The sequence below is a fragment of the Sorex fumeus genome, unplaced genomic scaffold (assembly GCF_029834395.1).
Source record: "Sorex fumeus unplaced genomic scaffold, SorFum_2.1 ptg000125l, whole genome shotgun sequence".
Lineage (NCBI taxonomy): Eukaryota > Metazoa > Chordata > Mammalia > Eulipotyphla > Soricidae > Sorex > Sorex fumeus.
Window position 1 is genome coordinate 2,912,127 of NW_026606182.1, and position 20,555 is coordinate 2,932,681.

At 43.7% G+C, this 20,555-nt stretch overlaps 1 protein-coding gene across 1 annotated transcript in view; it reads right to left on the bottom strand.

The window, feature by feature from the left end:
• DMC1 (DNA meiotic recombinase 1) overlaps positions 1-20,555 on the bottom strand; it is a 35,142-nt gene continuing 14,587 nt past the window's right edge. Inside the window, exons 7-11 of the mRNA XM_056137397.1 lie at positions 15,124-15,197; positions 14,884-14,998; positions 12,720-12,780; positions 5,205-5,321; positions 1-70 (exon numbers count right to left, since the gene is read on the bottom strand). Of these exons, the coding sequence (XP_055993372.1) occupies positions 1-70; positions 5,205-5,321; positions 12,720-12,780; positions 14,884-14,998; positions 15,124-15,197 (437 nt within the window). The remainder of the gene's footprint in view (positions 71-5,204; positions 5,322-12,719; positions 12,781-14,883; positions 14,999-15,123; positions 15,198-20,555) is intronic.

Here is a 20,555-nt window from a genome sequence, read left to right on the forward strand (position 1 = left end):
CTACTCCTTGGCATCCCCAATTCCTCCAGCAGTTATTGCGAAGGTGGCTTCATTTTCAGGCATCTCGGGGCTAACAGAATACAAGGGAACAGAAGTTCATAAAAAGCTTTACTTCTATAAATACTATGTTCATGTCACAGGCCTGGGTCTCCAGAAAAATCTGAGTTGGTACAGCTAAATGTGGACTAGAGAATTACCTGCAAGTACCATCAACCCTGAAGGGGGCTATGTAAGAGCACCCCAAAAACCTGGTTCCTTCGGACACTCCTCTTTGGCAAGCAGATTAGAGTTGGGAGCAATGGGAGCCTAGGAGGTCCTTCCAGATCCTTCCCTTCATTCTTCTGCCGTCCCCTTAACGGAATGAGGAGATTGTCAACCCTTAAACCTTTGTCCTTCCCTAGTCAAGGAAGCAATATGCTGCCTTTTTTTTTCTTTTTTGGGGTCACATCTGGCTCTGCACTCAGGAATTATTCCTGGTGGTGCTCGGGAGACCATATGGGATGCTGGGAATCAAACCCGGGTCGACTGCATGCAAGGCATGTGCCCTACCCGCTGTGCTATCTCTCCAGCCCTAGAACTCACATTTATTGAACAATTTCTATATGTCAGGTTCCAAATACCAAGGAAAATCATCCCAGACTGGGGAAAAAGCAAATGGAATAAACGAGTTTTTTCAGTACACGGCTAGGTATTGCGTAGCAGATCCTGAGGAGCTTGTGTGACCCTAAAAGTTTGTGCACTTCCCTATTGACAGGACTATGATAGGGCAAAACTAAAAGGTTTTGAAATGAACTAAACAACTACAGAGAACATTCACTGGGAAAGAGGCTGTCTAGCATCCCTTCCGGGTTCCCCAATGCTGTGACGGGTCTGGGCCTTTCACTACCTTTGAGCTATTTCATAACTCTTTTTTTTTTTCATCATTCATCATCCTGTTATTCGTCGATTGCCTCGAGCAGGCCCCAGTAACGTCTCTTTCATCCTAGCCCTGAGATTATATTTAAGGCTCTTTAGGAGAATGAGACCCATCATTGTTACTGGTATTTGGCATATTTGGTACGCCACGGGGAGTTTGCCAGACTCTGCCCTGTGGGCAGGCTACATTCGATAGCCTGCAAGTTTGCAAGTTTCATAACTCTAAGTTGTGGAAAATGATAAGTAATACTAATTATTGTTTTCATTTGCATGTAAACAGTATGAGGAAGCAAGCAATTGATTATTTCCCTATGGATATGAGGCTTGTTTTTTAGGGGGTTGTGGGCTACGGCCAAATCTGGCAGTGCTCAGGGTTTACTCCTGGCTCTCTGCTCAGGAATCACTCCTGGAGATCAAACCTGGGTAGGTTGCATGCAAGGCAGGTACCTTACCCACTGGACTGTCTCTCTGGCCCTGATGTGATCCATTTAAAAAAATCAGTGTATAATTCATTTTAGGATTTCTTACTTGACGATTTTTACATAAATAGGCAAATGCCTTAACTTTTGTAATATTTCTCTGACCTCACACTTAAAAAAACTTTAGGGGCCAGAGTGATAGTACAGAGCGTAGGGCCGACACAGGTTCAATTTCCAGCATCCCATATGATCCCTGAACCCTGCCAGGAGTAATTCCTGAGTGCAGAGCCAGGAGTAAATTCCTGAGCATCTCTGAGTATGACCCAAAAAGTCAAAATAAATAAATAAATAAATAAATAAGCTCTTTTAAAAAATCATTAGTACTTTAATATGTACTAGACTATAGATTTTACAAAATGAGACAAAGTTCTTACTCTTAAGTCTAACAAGTCACCTGTGGCATATGACAAATACACGAAGGAAGCTGGGATTTCACTCAGTGGGTGTATACGCTATAGAATTCTAAAGAAAGGAGACATTCTGTTGTGAGAGTTGACTAGATAAAGCCTCAGAAAATATTTGAGGAGCACTGGAGAAAGAGTACAGTGGATAAGGCACTTACCTTCCACACAACCAACTCTGGTTCTGTCCCCAGCATCCCATATGGTCCCCCAGGACCACCAGGAGTGATTCCTGAGTACAGAGCCAGGAGTAGCTACTAAACACCACCAAGTATGGTTCCCCGGCCCCCCCTCCACAAAAGAAAGTGTTTGAAGAGGCCTTTGAGACAGAAAGGCAAGTATTCCAGGTAGAAGGAATAGCAGGAGTAACAAAAATATGGGAAAAGAGAAGCTTGTTCTGTCCATAAAAAAGAAGAAAATGAAGTCAGGCTTAGATCTGTTGCTTGAGTAACCTGAGAACTTGTAGGCAGTTCTACAAGTTGGAAATGAGTATCTAAAAGTTAAGTAAAAGGTTAGACTGGAAAGGAAAAATTGAAAATCACCATCTGTGAAAAAAAAATAGCCTACTGCTCTTTCATGCTATTATTATATCTAGATTATGGTGACTACATAGACTATTAGTAGCTGTCATTTTATAGGGCTTTACTAATTACAATGTGTCAGGCTCCCTTATTTTATTAAAACTTTATGATAATAATGTTAGTTCTCTATAATTACCTACATTTTATAGAAAGAAGATTGAGGTTAAGAGAGAAGTGATTTACACAAGACTGTCTTGTTTCTTACTAACTGAAGATTCTAGGATTGAAAGCTAATATTTTTGATTCTGGAACTGCTTTTTTAATTTATTTTTTTTTTGGGGGGGAACCATATCCAGTTATCCAGTGGTGCTCAGGGATTACTCCTGGATCTGTGTACTGGGATCACTCCTGAAAGTGCTTAGGGGACCACATGTAGTATCAGGGATAAAACTAGGGGTCAGCTTTGTGCAAGGCAAGTGCCTTAACTCCTGTACTACCTCTTTGATCCCCCACAACTCATAGTCTTGTTTAATTGTTTTTTTGTTTTGTTTTGGGGCCACACTCACTGGTTCTCAGAAGTGAACCCCGAATCCTAAGTGCAGAGCCAGGAATCACCCCTGAGCATCTCCAGGTGTGGCCCCCAAACAAAACAATAAGAAATAAACCCTGGTAGGGCACCATATGGTGCCAGGGATTCGAGCTGGGGTTGACCAAATGCAAGGCAAATACCTTACCTCCTGTACATTCTGTCTGCACCCTTAAAAAACTCATGTTTTATTTTGTTTTGGGGCCATACACAGTGGTTCTGAGGAGTGAACCTGATGGGGGACCATATGGTGTCAGAGATCCAAACTGGGGTCTGCTAAGACAAACATCTCACCCTCTGGACAATGTCTGTTCCCACAAAACTCATGTTCTTGGGACTGGAGTGACAGCACAGCAGGTAGGGCGTTTGCTTGCATGAAGCCTACCCGGGTTTGATTCCCAGCATCCCATATGGTCCCCCAAGCACTGCCAGGATTAATTCCTGAGTGCATTAGCCAGGAGTAACCCCTGTGCATCGCAGGGTGTGACCCCAAAAAGCAAAAAAATACCCCAACCCCCCCCAATGTTGTTTAAAAATTTTTGTTTTGTTTTGTTTTTGGGCCACACCTGCTCAGGATTTGGGTGCTAATCAGGATTTACTCCTGGCACTCATTTTTGTCAGGGCTTGGGGGACCATATAGGATGCCAGGGATTGGACGCCAGGGATTAAACCCAGGTTGATCACGTGCAAGGCAAATACCCTACCTGCTGTACTATTGCTCAAGCCCTATTTAGTATTTATTTGATAATAGTAACTATTGATTAAGCTTGTACCGAGTACAAGTTCATTTGATTGCTCCGGCTGATTTTCCCTCCCTAGGGTAAAGAACATCTCTGTCTTTGCTCAGGGTTGGCTCATTACCCAGACACTGCACCAATATTCTTCCCAGGCACCAGGAACACAGTGGTGAGACTCGAACAGTGTTCCTACCCTCAGGGCATTTCTTGTCTATGGGGTGACAGATGTTACATCAGTCATTCCCAGTGGACCACACAGCTCCATGACAGTGATAAATTGGTATTTTGGGTTTTTTTTTTTCTACTGCTTTCTCTCCAGAACCTATAACAACTAAGATGTAGTAGGCTTCTCTGTAAAAAATTATTGTTTTTAATTCCTGGTTTTTTTTGGGGGGGGAGGAGAAGGGGAGTTTTGAACTACATCCATTGGTGGTCAGGGCTTACTCCCAACTCTGCTCAGAGATCATTCCTGGCTGTGCTTAGGGGACCACATGTGGTGCCAGGGATCAAATCAGAGTTGGCTACATGCAAGGCAGGCACCCTACCTGCTATACTATCTCTCTGGCCCCACAGTTCATATTTTTTAAAGAGCAGCTACTTTTATTTATTTTTGCTTTTTGGGGGTCACACCCAGTGATGCTTAGGGGTTATTCCTGGCTCTGCACTCAGGAATCACTCCTGGCTGTGCTTGGAGGACCATATGGGATGCCGGGGACCAAACCTGGGGTGAGCTGCGTGCAAGGCAAATGCCCTACCCACTGTACTATTGCTCCAGCCCTCAAGTTCGCCCTCAAGTTCTTACAAGCAATAAGTTTAAACTGAAATCTGAAAAGAAAACTGGCATAAAGAAAGGAGAATGTGTGAATATGTTCCTCCCTGCTCTTACCAAACAAACACACATTGTCCTCCCATTGTTCATTGATCTGCTCGAGCAGGCCCAGTAACGTCTCCATTTTGAGACTTGTTGTTACTGTGTTTGGAATATTGAATACGTCACGGGTAGCTTGCGGTGCGGGTGAGATACTCTTGGTAGCTTGCTGGGCTCTCCAAGAGGGGCGGAGGAATTGAACCCGGCTCGGCAGGGCTGGCTGCGCGCAAAGCAAACATCCTACTGCTGTGCTATTGCTCCAGTCCTGCTCTTACCACACTTTTTATTTATTTTTGGGCCACACTCAGCGGTGCTCAGGACTTATTCCTGGCTCTGTGCTCAGGGATCACTCATGGTGGGGCTCAGGGGACCATAAGGGGTGCCCAGGACCTAACTCAGTCAGCCTTACATAGACAGACCCGTACCATGCACTTACCACGCTTTAATCAGCATCAACCCTTCTTTTATCTGGCTTCATTCTAAGTTCTAGAAGGTCTGGAATAAACTGAGTGATGGACAGAATCCCTGAGTTCCTAGGACCTAGTACTTAGTGACTTCCCAGTTAAATGGATCCTTTTGGGGAAGGAACTTCACCCAAGTGGTATCTTCCACTGGAATAATTACAGCCTCGCTGGAAAGGCAATTCTACTTAATACCACATGCCTGAGAATCTAATTAAGGAGAAGAAAATATTTACCTGTCATAAATCTTGGCAATTCTGAGTTCTCCTCTTCCTTTTCGCAAGCTTATTCTTGTGGTTGAAGCATGAGCCAGAATATGTCCCCCGATGGGTTTTTTGGGATCTGCCTGAAAACTGAATAAAATGCTTTTTCAGCTTTCATCATATCATATGTGTATGAAAAGCTGCAATTACGAGGCATCTTTTCTGTAGAAGGAGGCGGGCCATGGAATAGACATGTTCTCAACAAGAAGAGGAATAATTATAAATTATGGAATGGGGGTGGGTTTGGCGCGGCTGTTTACCTACTGTCGTCCTGCTCAGGCTTCTGACATTCCTATGATCAGCATTTCATGTTCTGTTGGACGTAGGGGTGGTTTAGATTACACCCAGTAGTGCTCAGGGATTGGGGGACCATAGTAGGTGCCAGGGATTGAACCTGGGTTGGCCATGTGCAAGGCAAGTGCCCTACCCACTGTACTGTCTCTTGGGCCCCCAAGAAACTTTTCTTTAAGCTTCCCCGAACTTCCTGAACAGTCTAGCAATCTAACCAAGTCTTGAGGTGAAGCATAAGAAGGTGTAATCGCATTCTGTATTCTTTACAGGGCTTTAATTTACTTCTATTTCTGACCAAGTAAAAACAGCTCCAGAAAACCACCCACATCCTATGCTCTTATTTCCCCTTCTTTCAGTTTCTTCTCCCCTTCTTTCCTCCTTTTATTGGAGGATGGAGGAGTATGACAAGAAGGAAGAAGAGGCGGGGGTGGACATAGGAAGAAACAGAGGCCAGGAAAGACTGTTTTATTTATATTCCTTTGGTTAAACAGGATGTAGCATATTACATTGAGGGTGACACCGGGACAGCCTGACTTCCCAACTTCAAATTAAGGTACTGGGGTCGCAAAGTATACCATTATGGTGATGGTAGGACACGTGATCATTTTCTGAGTAGAAGGTGGAGGGTAGCACGGAATGAATAAAAAAAGCATCAACTTCGAAGCCGCAACCACCTAAGTTCAAAGCACGTCTCTTAATTACGTTATCAGGAAAGTACTAAGTAGTCTGACCTTTGCTTCCTCTTCATAAATTAGGAACAATAATAACATCACCTCACATACCAGTTGGAGTATTTGAACAATAATAACATCGCCTCATACACCAGGTGGACCAAGCCAGCTTTGGGGTGCTGGGGGTGTTGGGGATCGAACCCAGGGTTGGCTGCATGCAAGGCAAAAGTTCTCTCCATTGTACTAATGTGCTGGCCCCAAAGTATGATCATTTTTATTGAATGAAACTTGCTTATAAAGATGTGAGAAGAGAAAAAAGAGAAGAAATATGTGTTCAAGGGAGAACACGGGCTTGAAGAGAAAGCTAGAGATGGAAGGTTTTAAAGAAGGGCATGTTTAATAAGTTCCGTTAAGCAATCGCCTTCCTGTTCATTACCAAACAGCTCTATTTTGTCAACATTTTGATTCTGTGGTTTTTGCCGGGGGATGGGGGGGCGGGTATCTGTAGTGCCAGAAGGATGTTACTCTAGACTGAGATTGGGTTCAGAAGAAAAACACCCTTGAGAGGCGGAGTTCCGTTGCGGTGACCTGAGAATCCTCTAAATCACTGGGTATTTGTACAGTAAGCAGTCAGTAGCACACGTTTTCATCTCCTTGATGGAGAGGAACATGAAGCGCAAATGGTTTGATCACAGGTCTATTTGCACTTGCAAACCAGTGATCCAAAACCACCCATTTATGTGATTTGCATTGGCATACTATACTAGTGACACGGGTTTGATGTTTTTCCTCTAACCATACTGACTTTACATTTAATGATGTTGAATCAGTAGGCATTCTTAGGGAATAGACCGTATCCTTACAAGACCACAAGTGTTATTTTATTTTGGGGGCGGGCTAGGAGGGTTTTGGGTGACACCAGGTGGTGTGCAGGGGCTGCTCCTGACTCTGTGCTCAGCTCCTGGCTCATTCCTGGTGGTGCACAGGGGACCATAGGCAGTACCAGGATTGAACCCAGGTAGCTCTGTGCAACACAAGTGCCTCACCTTCTATTCTATTTCTCTGGCCCAAGTCCACAAATATTCTAAAATGATACCTGTTTTAGCGAAACACACGCACAAATTTTGTAGTGTCATAGTCTTATTCATTGCTCATCTAATTGTTTGCCTTGGTATAGGCTGTGATACCAGGGATGCTTGGTATAGGCTGCTATCTTACTTTTTATCTTCAGGCTTTCATCAATTGGATCAATCTAAACCTAGAAATCTGCATCCATGAGCCTCAGCTAGAAACTACCGTTCTGCTGTATCAGATGGCATCTCCTCGCCTCTGTAATTTTGTTCCTTTTTAATACGATGTGCCATCAAGCATAATGCATGGGATATAAGCCTCAATTATTGTCAGTGTACTTGGGGACTCATACCAATTATAGTGATATTTCTCTGACAGGCCCCAGGCAAAATGCAGCTTGAAATTTCTCAACACTAAGAAACAACGATGTTTTCTTTAGGGGAGGTTTTCTAATAAGCTTTGAAATCCTTTAGTTTAAAACTGTCCTAGTATTTTTCATTTCGCTGTGGCATTTTTTATATGCTTTATGTGAAGAAATGCATTTAGTCTATATTGTTATAATTTACAATACTTTAGCATCTACTAATTATAGTGAGTCTTATTTTTTTACATGACGAGGTGACGTTTCAAAGCACACTTCCAGCAAAATACTAGCCTAATGTTATCTGTTCAAACAACTCACTTTCATTATAAATCTCTTCACCTTTGTTTGTTTCTCATCAAATGGGATGCCAGGGATTGATCCCAGGCCGGCTGTATGCAACGCAAGCACCCTCCTCTCTGTACTATCTCTCCATCAAAAATATCTTCACTTTGCCAACTCTTTCCATTATTTCCTTTACCTTCCTTCCTCTCCCTCTCCCTCTTTCCCTTCTCTCTCCCTCCCACCCTCCCTCCCTTCTCTTCCCCTTCCCTCTTTCCTCTCTCCCTCTTTCTCCCCCCCTCCATTTCTCCCTCTCCCTATCTCCCTCTCTTTTTCTCCCTTCTCTCTCTCTCTCTCTCTCTCTCCCACCCCTCCCTCTCTCCCTCTCACCCTCCTTCTCTCTCTCCCCTTCCATTGTCTCTGTTTTGTTTTGTGATCACACCAGCAAAGTCTAGGGCCTATTCCTGGCTCTGTGCTCAGGGATGACTCCTGGCTGGTCTCAGGGAACCATACTGGGTGCTGGGGATTGAACCTGGTTCGGCCACGTGCAAGGCCAGCGCCCTCCCCACTGTACTAGTGCTCCTTTCATTGTCATATTGAGTCAATTCAAAATGGTTTTGCTATTTTTTGAAACTTTCTACAAATAAAAGAAAAATAAAAAACCTTGTCTGACCGAAATATTTCCACTGATTGCCTTTGCCTCCTAACCCTGTATCTGTGTTGCCTAGGTGGGCTGTAGGGCTCAGGAAGGCGTGTGCTAGAAACATCACAGGGGCAGCTTGTTCACTTGAAGAAGACAGATGTCCAGTGGAGGGAATGAAGGATTTTTTTTTTCCTAAAAAGAGGGTGGTAGGCCAAAAAGGTTTGGGAACCTCTGCTCCAGGATGACATGGGCCTCTTCACTGTTCCCTCCCCATACCTGAAGAAAGAACATTGTTCTTTCACTTGTACTGTTTTACTTGAATGCAACCCACTTCCTCCCTCTGAGCCAATGAGTCATTCTCTCTTTTTAAAGCGAGCCTTAAAAATCTTCTATTTCTCTTCATTTAAAATTATTCTCTTTGTGAAGTACTTCATGTCCTGTGTATAAAAGGCACCCAATGAAACAGAGAAGACTGCCTTAATCATTCAAGGCCTACAGACCATGCCTGACCTGCCAAAACTGTTCGTTTTCCAGTTAAATGGATTGGCTTTCTTTTCCCTTTTTGAAAGGGCAACCTCCTAATCCATGTACAGTAGGCTTTGGGGAGCCCCACCCCCCCATCATTCTAGGTCAATCAGGCAGGTGGGTCAATGCAAGGACCTAAGGATACGGTGGTGCTCAAATCCTGTAATGCCAAGAATTACTTGGACCATCCCAAGAAGTACTCAGGAGGCCTCCAGGGCTGATGCTACACTCAGGGGACCTTGCAGTGTCGGGGGTCAAACTCAGGATAGGCATATTTGCTAACAAATGGATTATCTTCCAGACCTATTTTTCTTCTTTATGGAGGCAAAGATCTCGATGACTAGTAAATTCCCAGGGCTGAGTACAGTGAGGAGAGCCCGGCAAGCTACTGAGAGCAGCTCGCCCGCATGGCAAAGCCTGGCAAGCTCCCTGTGATGTATTCGATATGCCAAACATAGTAACAATTGTCACAATGGAGACCTTACTGGGCCCGCTCGAACAAATCGATGAACAACGGGAGGACAGTGACAGTGACAGTGAGTATAGTGAGCAAGGCATTTGCCTGGCATGTGGTTAACCCTGGATCCCGCACGCCATATGGTCCCCCGAGCCCCGCCCAGAGTTAATTCCTGAGTGCTGAGTCAAGAGTGACTCCTGAGCATCTCTGAGTGTGTCCCAGAACCAAAATAATAATAATAATAATAATAATAATCCTCTGCAGAGTTGTGTGCCTGGTATACTGGTACACCGCCTGGCAGCGTGAAGCTGATGAAACCTGGCAGCACTAGGGGCAGGGGGAGGAATGCGGTGCCGGGTATCCTATTTGGGACCTGGCACTGTGCCTACCCCTTTGAGCCATTTCTCTAGGCCCCAACTATTATCACTTCATTGCCACCTTCAAAGTAGTCATTGATTAAGCAAGACTCTCTTTTTTGTTCGTTTTGTATTTGGACCACACCAGCAACGCTCAGGGATTTCTCTTGGCTCTGCACTCACGAATTACTCCTGGCGGGGCTCTAGGAACCATTTGGGATGTGGGGTACCAAACCCAGGTTGGAGCGTGCAAGGCAAATGCCCTACCTGCTGTGGGTATTTGTGAAGGACCATATCACTTTTACAGTTTTTCCCGTAAAAAAGAGCTTAAGATTTCCCTCCCACCTCTCCTCCCTAACATTTTAGTCATGAGGGCCAGGAGACTGTGTGGAAAGTAAGGTGCTTGCCTTACCTGAGGCTTATCCGGGCATCACATAAGGTCCTCCAGGCATTGCCTTGAGCACAGAGCCAGGAATAGTCCCCAAGCACCCATCATCCCTGAGGTGTGGTACAACCCCCACACCCCACGACACATTTTTTCAGTAATGAAAAAAACTTAGCTCCAAGCTGAGGGAGAGTCAGTAAAAACTGTGCTTGGTATATGCTCATAATAAGCATTCTCACAATATCCGCTTAGAAAAGTCGAACAAAGGCCGAGGCGAAGCTCTGATGAAGAAGCGACTAACATGACAACCACATGCAAGGCGTGATCCTCAATTAATCCCCAACCGCCAACAAAACCACAAAGCCTCCACTGGAAGAGATGTTATTGTGACGACTGGAGATACTGCCACACAATTGTACGTTAGATCACACCACAAAGCCAGTGCTCCGTTTCCTGAGTGGGATAATTACAGAGTGGCTATGGAAGAGAATGTTCTTTTTCTGAGAAGAGATATGCTAAAGTATTAAGAGGTGAAGTATTATGATGTCTGCAAACAATTCCCAGTGGTTCCTGGGATTAAGACTCTCAAGCAGTGGGCCGGGGAGGTAGCTCATCATGGGAGAGTGCATGCTCTGTGTGCAGGGGGCTTGGTTGCAAACGTCCGCGATGCCATCCTGAGCACCAGACGAGCAGTGTCAGTTTGTCCTAACAACTCCCTACAAATAAAATAAGGGGATCTCAAAGAGTTTGTGTGTGTGTGTGTGTGTGTGTGTGTGTGTGTGTGTCTGTGTGTAGAGAGAGGAATCACTGTATCACTGTCATCCTGTTATTCATCGGTTGCCTCGAGCAGGCCCCAGTAACGTCTCCTTCGTCCTAGCCCTGAGATTTTAAAAAGTGCCACATTTGAAGCTCTTTCAGACTCAGGAGAATGAGACCCATCATTGTTACTGATTTTTGGCATATTGAGTACGCCACGGGGAGTTTGCCAGACTCTGCCGTGTGGACAGGATACTTTTGGTAGCCTGCCAGGTTCTCCAGAGTAAGAACTAGATAATAAAATGTCTATTTTATTATTTATTATAGAGAGAGGAAAAATAAGATTTAACACACATGAGAGAACGAATGTGAGAGAAAACATGGAAAAATTGTTAGCAATTGATGAAATCCAGGTAAATTATATGTATGTATAATTATACATATATTTGTACAATATATGACTTATATGTATACATACATATATAAAGTACTAGTCTTGGGACAGAGTGATAGTACAGTGGGTAGGGAGGTTGCCTTACATGCAACCGACCCGGGTTCGATCCCCGGCATCCCATATGGTCCCCCAAGCACTGCCAGGAGTAATGCCTGCGTGCAGAGACAGGACTAACCCCTGAGCATCGCCGGCTGTGACCCAAAAAAGCACATAAATAAATCTGTAGACTGTCACTGTCCTCCCATTGTTCATTGATTTGCTCGAGCGGGCCCAGTAACGTCTCCATTGTGACAACTGTTACTGTGTTTGGCATATTGAATACATCATGGGTAGCTTGCCAGGCTCTCCAAGAGGGGCGGAGGAATCGAACCCGGCTCGGCCGGGCTGGCTGCGCGCAAGGCAAATGCCCTACCACTGTGCTATCGCTCCAGCCCAAATAAATAAATAAATAAATAAATAAAATTAGCAGTCTTGCAACCTTTCTCTGATTAAAAATTTCAGGCCAGAGAGACCGTAAAGGAGTTAAGGCACTTGTCTTACTTGTGACATGTGTCTTCAGTGACTGTGACCCTGCACTAAATCCCAATACCATAGATAGTTCACATAGGCTTTTATTTTGAGGTCACACTCAGCTCTCAATGCCGGGGCCCACTATCCTGGTGGAGCATGAGGTACCATGTGATCTGGAGACAGAATCCCAGCCTTCTGTGTGCAAAGCATGCACTCAACCATTTGAGCACTTGGTCCCTCTTTATTTTTAGGATTATATTATTCTTTTTCCTGAATACCCTTTTCTTTCAGATTTTAGGCCACACTCAGGGATGCTCAAGGGTTATTCCTACTCTGCACTCAGGAATTACTCCTGGTGGTGCTTGGGGGACCATATGGGATGCCGGGGATTGAACCTGGGTCAGCTGTGTGAGAGCTAAGTGTCCTGCCCACTGTACTATCTCTACAGCCCCTCCCCGATATCCTTTTAATCTTGGAAAGCCCAAAGTGTCTCTGAAAATTGTTAAACTGTTGCTTGATATATTATAGAACTAGAGAAAAATAGAATTTGTTTTAGTAACATAAGTGGTATCTGCAATTATAAAGTAAAATGTACTATTCAGCATAATGAACTATGATATATTTATGTAGACATCAAAACTGATCTTTGGGGGGTTGGTAAGGAGCAGGGAAAAAAAAATAACCTATTATTTTTGGAATTATTTTTTGTAGAAAATTAAGGCTTACGTCATTGTCGCTCCTGGATCAGCAGTCATTTGGTTGGTCACAAACACAGCCACATTGTATTCTGCATTATGATAAAAATTAATAAAGCAATATAAATAAATTGATAAAGATAATGTAAGATAAATAATTAAAATTCATGATTTAGGTGTCAGAGTCTAGCAATACTGTGCCATGATTTTATAAACAAGATCATCTATTTTTTGATACAGATTGTTATCTTTAATGTTATTATTGCTATTATTTACGTATCTTATTATTATATTAGGATCAACGTTTTTGGTTTTAGAACATAATTAGTTGGGGCTGGAGTGACAATCCAGCATGTAGGGGCGTCTGCCTTGCATGTGCTGACCTGGGTCAGATTCCCTGTCATCTCATTCCCTGTCATCACCACCAGGAGCAATTTCTTTGCACAGAGCCAGGAGTAATCCCTGAGTTTCTCTGGGTGTGGCCCCAAATCAAACAAACAAACAAAAAAAATCTGAAACCATAATTAAGAGAGCCCTGAGAAATAGCTCAGTGGTTTGAGGTCATGCTTGCAAGTGGGAGGCCAAGGTTCAATCCCCACATGGTCCCCTAAGCACCTCCAGAACAACCCCCGAGCACAAAACTGGGAGTAGCTTGCAAGCACCACACAGAGCTGCCCCCAAACCAAAGCAATAATTTTAGGATTGGGAGATGCTTGAAGGTCTGGATCACACACTGTGCATGAGAAGCCCAGGATCACTCCTCGACCTTGTAGTTCACCAAGCCCTGCCTGGAGCAAGTCCAAACAGTGGGAGAGGAGTAGGCACAGATTTGCCAGGTACAGCCCAAAACAATCTCAAAAAATTACATTCCCATTGAGATCACTGGTTTTTGTTGTTTTGTTTTGTGCCACACCCAGCGGTGCTAGGGCTTCCTCTGGGCTCTGTGCTCAGGGATCACTCACCAGCAAGCTGGGGGTGCTAGGATTTGAACTCAGGTTGGCTGCATGCAAAGTCAGTGCCCTACCCGCTGTGCTTTCACTCCAGCCCAAGATAATTTTTTTTGTTTTGTTTTTGTTTTTTGGGTCACCGGCTATGCTCAGGCATTACTCCTTGCTTTGCACTCACAATTACTCCTGCCAGTATTCAGGGAACCATATGGGATGCCGGGGGTGGAAACTGGGTCAGCCGCATGTGAGGCAAACGCCCTCCCTGCTGTACTATCACTCCAGCCTCACCAAGATAATTTTGTTTTCTGGGGTTTTTTGGTTGGTTGTTTTTGTTTGTTTGTTTTGGGGCCAAACTGGAGATGCTCAGGTATCACTGGCTCTACACTCAGTAATCACTTCCGGCAGTACTTATGGGACCTTATGGGATGCCAGGGATCAAATCTGGGTTGACCGTGCACACAGCAAGTTTCTTACCTGCTGTACAATGTCTCTGGTCCCCCATTTTTTTAAATGAATCATTTGCAGATATTATTCTGAGTTTCTCTGTGAAAGCTATTCAATAAACAATCTGATGTTATGCAGTCAGATATAGGATGTCAAGTAACTGAGTATCTGATGCTTTCTTAATAGACCCATTTACCTCCAAAAAAATTACCTTTGGCTTGTTCCTTAAGCCCATATTCTCCCTTGAACATCTCTCTGTTTTTTGGGTTTTTTTTTTCCACTTTGGAGAAGCCATATTCTCTCTCAAACATGTCTTCCTCTCATTCTCTCCCCTCATGTCTTTCCAAGTAAATTTCATTCAATAAAAACTATTTGGGGGGCTGGAGTAATAGTACAATGGGTAGGGTACTTATCTTACACGTGGCTAGGACGGATTCCATTCCCAGCATCCCATATGATCCCCCAAGGACTGTCAAGAGTGATTTCTGAACTCAGAACCAGGCCTAATCTCTGAGCACACCAGTGTGGCCCAAAAACTTAAAACTACAACATGTTCTGGAGCAATAGTACAGCGGGGATGGTGTTTGCCTTGCATGTGACTGACTTGGGTTTAATCTCTGGCTTCCCATAGGGTCCCTCAAGCACCACCAGGAGTAATACCTGAATGCAGAGCCAGGAGTAACCCCTGAGCATCGATGTGTGTGACCCCAAAAGCAAAAAAAACAAAAACAAAAAACAAAAAAACAATAGCAACACACACACATCCTATCTTCACTGAAGAAAAAATAAATTTAAATAATTGACCTTCGGAGATTTTTTGCAGTCGTGACAACATCTGGGCCAATTTTTGCTGTCGTTCAGCTAACTCTCCTCGTCCACTGAAATCCACTCGAAACAGTGCCATTATCGAATCAATTACCTGTACCAGATTAACGTAAAGAGAAGCATTTGGAAATGGAAGAAGTTCATTTGAATCTGAATCAATAGAAAAAAAAAGAATGTGCTAAATAACTCAGTGCATGAACGTTATTTAAAAGCTTGTACCAATAGCTTGAAAATGCCAGCTTCTTCATGGAACTTTGCTGCTACATAATCAAGCAGCTCCATCTGATGTTCACCTGATGGGAAATGCAAAGAAACATTATCAGAGCTAGAATAAGTGCAGGCTAGGATGTTCCTGGGAGTCTGCCAAAGCGAGTCCTTGAAGGATTTTATCAATTATTTAGGACTTTATTAAATATGCTTTTGTATTTTGCTCTGGCAAGGACACAAAATTCTGTTATATAAAAAAGAATATTTCTCTCCATTCCAAAGACCAAGACTTAGGGGCTGGAGTGACAGCACAGTGGGTAGAGCATTTGCCTTGCATGTGGCTCACCTGGGTTCGATTCCCAGCATCCCATATGGTTCCCTGAGCACCACCAGGCGTAATTCCTGAGTGCAGAGCCAGGAGTAACCCCTGTGCATCACCGGGTGTGACCCAAAAAGAAAAAAAAATCCAAAACCCAAGACATAAATTGAGGGTATTTTCATATCTAAAGACTTATCAGAGGAGGAGCTGGAGAGATAGTACAGTGGGTAAGACACCTGCCTTGCACTCAGCTCAGTCTGGTTGAATCCCCGGCACCCCATATTCCCCTAAGCCCCCACCAAGAGTGATTTCTGAATACCGCTGGGTGTGGCCCTCTGCTGCCCCCCAAAATATATTTATTAGATGATAAACTTTTGGGCTCAATTTTTTAAAAAGTAAAAGTATAATGTCTGGGGCTGGAGCAATAGCGCGATGGGTAGGGTGTTTGCCTTGCATGCAGTCAACCTGGGTTCGAGTCCCAGCATCCCATATGGTCCCCTGAGCTCCATCAGGGGTAATTCCTGAGTGCAGAGCCAGGAGTAACCTCTATGCATCGCCAGGTGTGACCCAAAAAAGAAAAAAATAATAAAAAAAAATAAAAGAATAATGTCCACTTGCTTTGTATGCGCAGACCCAGGTTCAAATCCCTGACACAATGTGTGTTCCCCCGAGCACCACCAGGGGTCACTCAAAAGCACCGAGTCAGGACTAGCCCCTGAGCACTGCCAGGTATAACTCAAACTGTGCCCTCCCCCCAAATCAATAAAAAAGAAAACAGTGTCACGATATCATCATTATCACGAAAATAGTGCGGTCAGCCTCAAAACAACCCAAGCATCCAAATGCAAGGGACTTACTCGTATATGCCCGTGCGTAAAGAACATTGTCCAGCACTGCATCATGGTCGACATTGAAGCGATCAGCAATGTCCCGGAGGCGATCTGGACGGCTAGCGTAGACCAAGGTTAAGGATCTAAACCATCAAATTCCCCCAAAAGAGTTTAGGCCACACCTAAAAGGATAGTTACCTTAAATCAATTAACAGCATGATAAATCAGTGGACCTGTCATAGGTGCCCGTCAAAGGGAACCATGCTAAAAAAATCACTTAAAACCATTACCAGACTTTATATTCCTGAGTGTCTTAATTCATGACTGTTTCAGTGATAACATTCCTCGAAAGGATGAGGCGGTCAGAATGATTTTAAATATAAAATTTTCTCTTCTTCATAATAACCTTGAAAATCAGTTGCTACAGCTTATCGCTTATATTACATTTTACAAATGAGGACACTGCGTGAGATGAGGCAAGTGACTCAGGATTATGTGGCAAATCAGTTAGAAGAGAAGCAGCAGCTACAATTTGTGAGGCTCTTTTGTTCTCGGCTCTATAAAAATAGATCTATTCTAGGAATATAATATCACTGAATTATAATTCAAGTCACTTCAAAGCGAGTTAATTCACTCTCTTCATGCTCTTGTTCAATATAAAGTCACTTAATATACCATTAATCCTGTGTTTGACAACAAATGATAAATTTGACATGAACCCAATGGTCAAAATAGTAATTTCAGGGCTGGGGATCTAGCTCAGTGGCAGCAAAAGAAAAGGCTAAGATGTCCCTGGGAGTCAGCCAAAGAGAGTCCTTGAAGGATTTCATCAATTATTTAGAACTTTTTTAAATATGCTCCTGTATTTTTCTTTGGCATAAGCACCAAATTCTAAAAAATTTTTTTTTCTTTTTATGATTGGCATGTGTGAGACCTGGATTCCATCCCTGGCAATGCAGAAAAGGATAAAAGTAATTTCAAAGGTCAAAAGGGAATTACTAATCTAAAGGTGTTTGGTTAGTAGTTCAAAATCAACCTTATTTTAGGGGCCAGAGAGGCTACACAGTGTGTAGGGCACTTGTCTTGCTTGAAGCTGACCTGGTTCCAATACCCAACACCACATATGGGCCCCAAGCATGGCAGAAGCAACCCCTGAGCACAGAGCCAGGAATAAGCCCTAAACAGAGCAGGGTGTGGCTCAAAACCAAAAAGTATTAAATTCAGCTTCTTTTGGGGTCACACTCAGTGGAGTTCAGGGCTTACTCTTGGCTATGTTCAGGGGACCACGTGGGATGCCAGGGTGCACCAAATTCAGGTCAGCCACATGCAAAGAAAGTGCCTGACTTGCTATATTGTCTCTCCAGCCCAAAATTTACCATCTTTTGAAAGAGGGTAGTTTTCTAAATTGCTCGATTTATAGGGAGAAAATTTTGGTGTGCCTGCAAAACCTATGATACTAATAATCATTGACAGTATCTATCAAAGTTATAAAAGGAGTAATAAACTTGCATTAGGTCTTTGGTGATCCAAATGTCTATTCTTTAAAGCAGTGTTTCTCAAAACCTTTTCCGGCAGTGGCCCCTTTCTGACCTTGATTCCTTCCTGTGATTCCCCCATATAGGGCTACCCCCCTAATCTGGTGCTGTGCACCCCCCACACTCATGGGGGTTTCACCTGTGGCCCCCTTGGAATACCTTGGGTGCCCACCAGGAAACATAATGGCCCCCATTGGGAAATACCGCTCTAAAGTTTGCCAAACTTTCTACCATCCCACTTTTCAGAAAAATAAAATTACTCAGTGCCTCCCTGGAAATCTGCCTTCTTTAAAGAAACAAACAAAAAGTGCAGCCCCCCCGCCCTTCCCCCCTGCTTGGGCTGGAGCAATAATACAGCGGGCAGGATGTTTGCCTTGTACACGGCCAACCCGGGTTCGATCCCCCAACATCCCATATGGTCCCCCGAGCACCACCAGGAGTGATTCCTGAGTGCAAAATGAGAAGTAACCCCTGTGCATAGCTGGGTGTGACCCAAAATCCAAAAAGACAAAAGTGTCCCCTCCTTGCACAGGTACACTTCTTTTTCTTACCCAACTAACTGATTCTGCCCTTTTCACCTCTGTGGGTTCCCTCCCCTTTGGAATTTTATCTTTATTTTGGATCACAGATTTGAGTAAATCAATAATCTTTCTAGCAAGTGAGATCTTTCCAAAAAGAGAATAAAAATTCATAAAATATAACTTTCTGGAGCTGGAGAGAGAGTAAGGGCTAAGGTGTGTGCTGTGCTTGTGGCCACCCTAGTTTGAACTCTGGCACCCCATGTTATCCCCTGAGCACCGCCAGAAGTGAGCCCTGAGCACAGAGCCAGGAGAAGGGCCTGAACAGGAGCAGTGGGACTCAAAGCCCTCCAAAGTACAAAAAAGAAATAAATATAATTTCCTTTCATATGATTAATTTTATCAATTTTATGTCAAAGACATTTTGAGAGGTGATGATTTTTCTTTTAAATTTATTGTCTTTGTTTTACTTTTTGCGGCCAGCCCAACTATGTTCTGAGCTTACTCCGAGCTCTAGCTCTTTTTACAAGAATGTGGTGCCAGAGATTGAACGGGGGTCCGCTGTGTACAAGGCAAGTCCCTTACCCACTGTATTTTTCAATCTCTCCAGCCAAGAGGTAAAAACTTAAAAAAAAAAAAAAAGAAAAGAAAAAAAAAAGGGATTTGAGGGGCTGGAGCGATAGTACAGCAGGTAGGGAGTTTGCCTTGCACGCAGCTGACCTGGGTTCGATCCCCAGCATCCCATATGGTTCCTCAGCACCTCCAGAAGTAATTCCTGAGTACCAGGAATCATTCCTGAGCATCACTGGGTATGACCAAAAACAAAAAAAAACCCAAACACTGTCCTCCCGTTGTTCATCGATTTGCTTGAGCGGGCCCAGTAACGTCTCCATTTTGAGACTTGTTGTTACTGTGTTTGGCATATTGAATACTTCATAGGTAGCTTGCCAGGCTTTGCCTAAAGAAAAAAAAATAGCAAAAGTGATTTGAGAACATCAAGTAATTATTTTCCCTTTGGCTTTTTCCATTGCTCTTGGCTTTTGTTGTTGTTTTGTCTTGTTTTGTGGTGCCAGAGATTGACACCAGGGCCTCTCATACTCATGGCAACTGCTCTGCCCCTGAGCCACATACTCAGTCCCATAGCTCAAAAATAATGACTGTTTTCCTTATTGCTGATTTGTAGGATAATCTACAAAAATGAGACATTTCAATCACAAGCTTTTAAAGTGACATTACTCAGTCACACTATTATGTTAGTAACTTGTTTAAATAAAAAGGTTACAAAGTGTTTTCTGTGTCAATGAAGATAATCTTTCCTCCAGAGTAACCACCAGCTCCTGGAAGTTGAGCAGTCACTGGGAAACAAGGAAAAAATTCATATTAATAGGAGTGAATTAAACTTTGTACAGATGAATATAAATTAATTATATAAATTAATATAAATTAACATGGGATTTATGCTGCTAGGAACTCTTCTAACCAATTTAGTAATCACAATCCTTCAGTTTCTAGAAGTGATAAAATTATAAATATTCTGTCAGGGTTGTAATAATTCAACAAAGAACCGCCATATCCTGGGCCAGAGAGAAAGCACAGTGGATAGGGTGTTTGCTCTGCACCCAGCCAACCTGGATTTAACCACCACACCATGTATTGTCACCTGTGCCCAGCCTGGAATGATGCCTAGCTCAGAGCCAGGAGTAAGTCTTGAGCACTGCCAGATGTAGCCAAAACAAACGAGAAAAGGTCATTTTCTGGGTGGAGCGTTAGTATAGGGGATAGGGCATTTGCCTTGTACCTGGCTGATCCAGGTTTAATGCCCAGTGTCCCATAAGGTACTCGGAGCACCAGCAGGAGTAATTCCTAAATTCTGAGCCAGGAGTAACCCCTGAGCATCCCCAGGTGTGGCCAATTTCTCACTATGGGGGATGATGCTGGAAGCTTTTTAAAGAACAGAAGGAGATGTCGTGCCGACTTGAGCAGCTCCTTTATCCGAACTCCGTGAGCACGGGGGAGCAGATTAAGCGTTGGTGTTTTTGTCTCGGATGGGCTTAGGTGGGCAGAAGGCAAAATTTACATAGATCTGATAAACCTACATGTGAGAAAGTAACGATCAGCAGCCCCGAGTGACAGACCAGTAAGTCTGGACTTCCTCTGGGCTTGGTTCTATCACCCTGAAATGGGGAGTGTCTCACAGAGTTGGCATAAAAGACAGCATTCCATGGAATGTAACAGTTCGAGC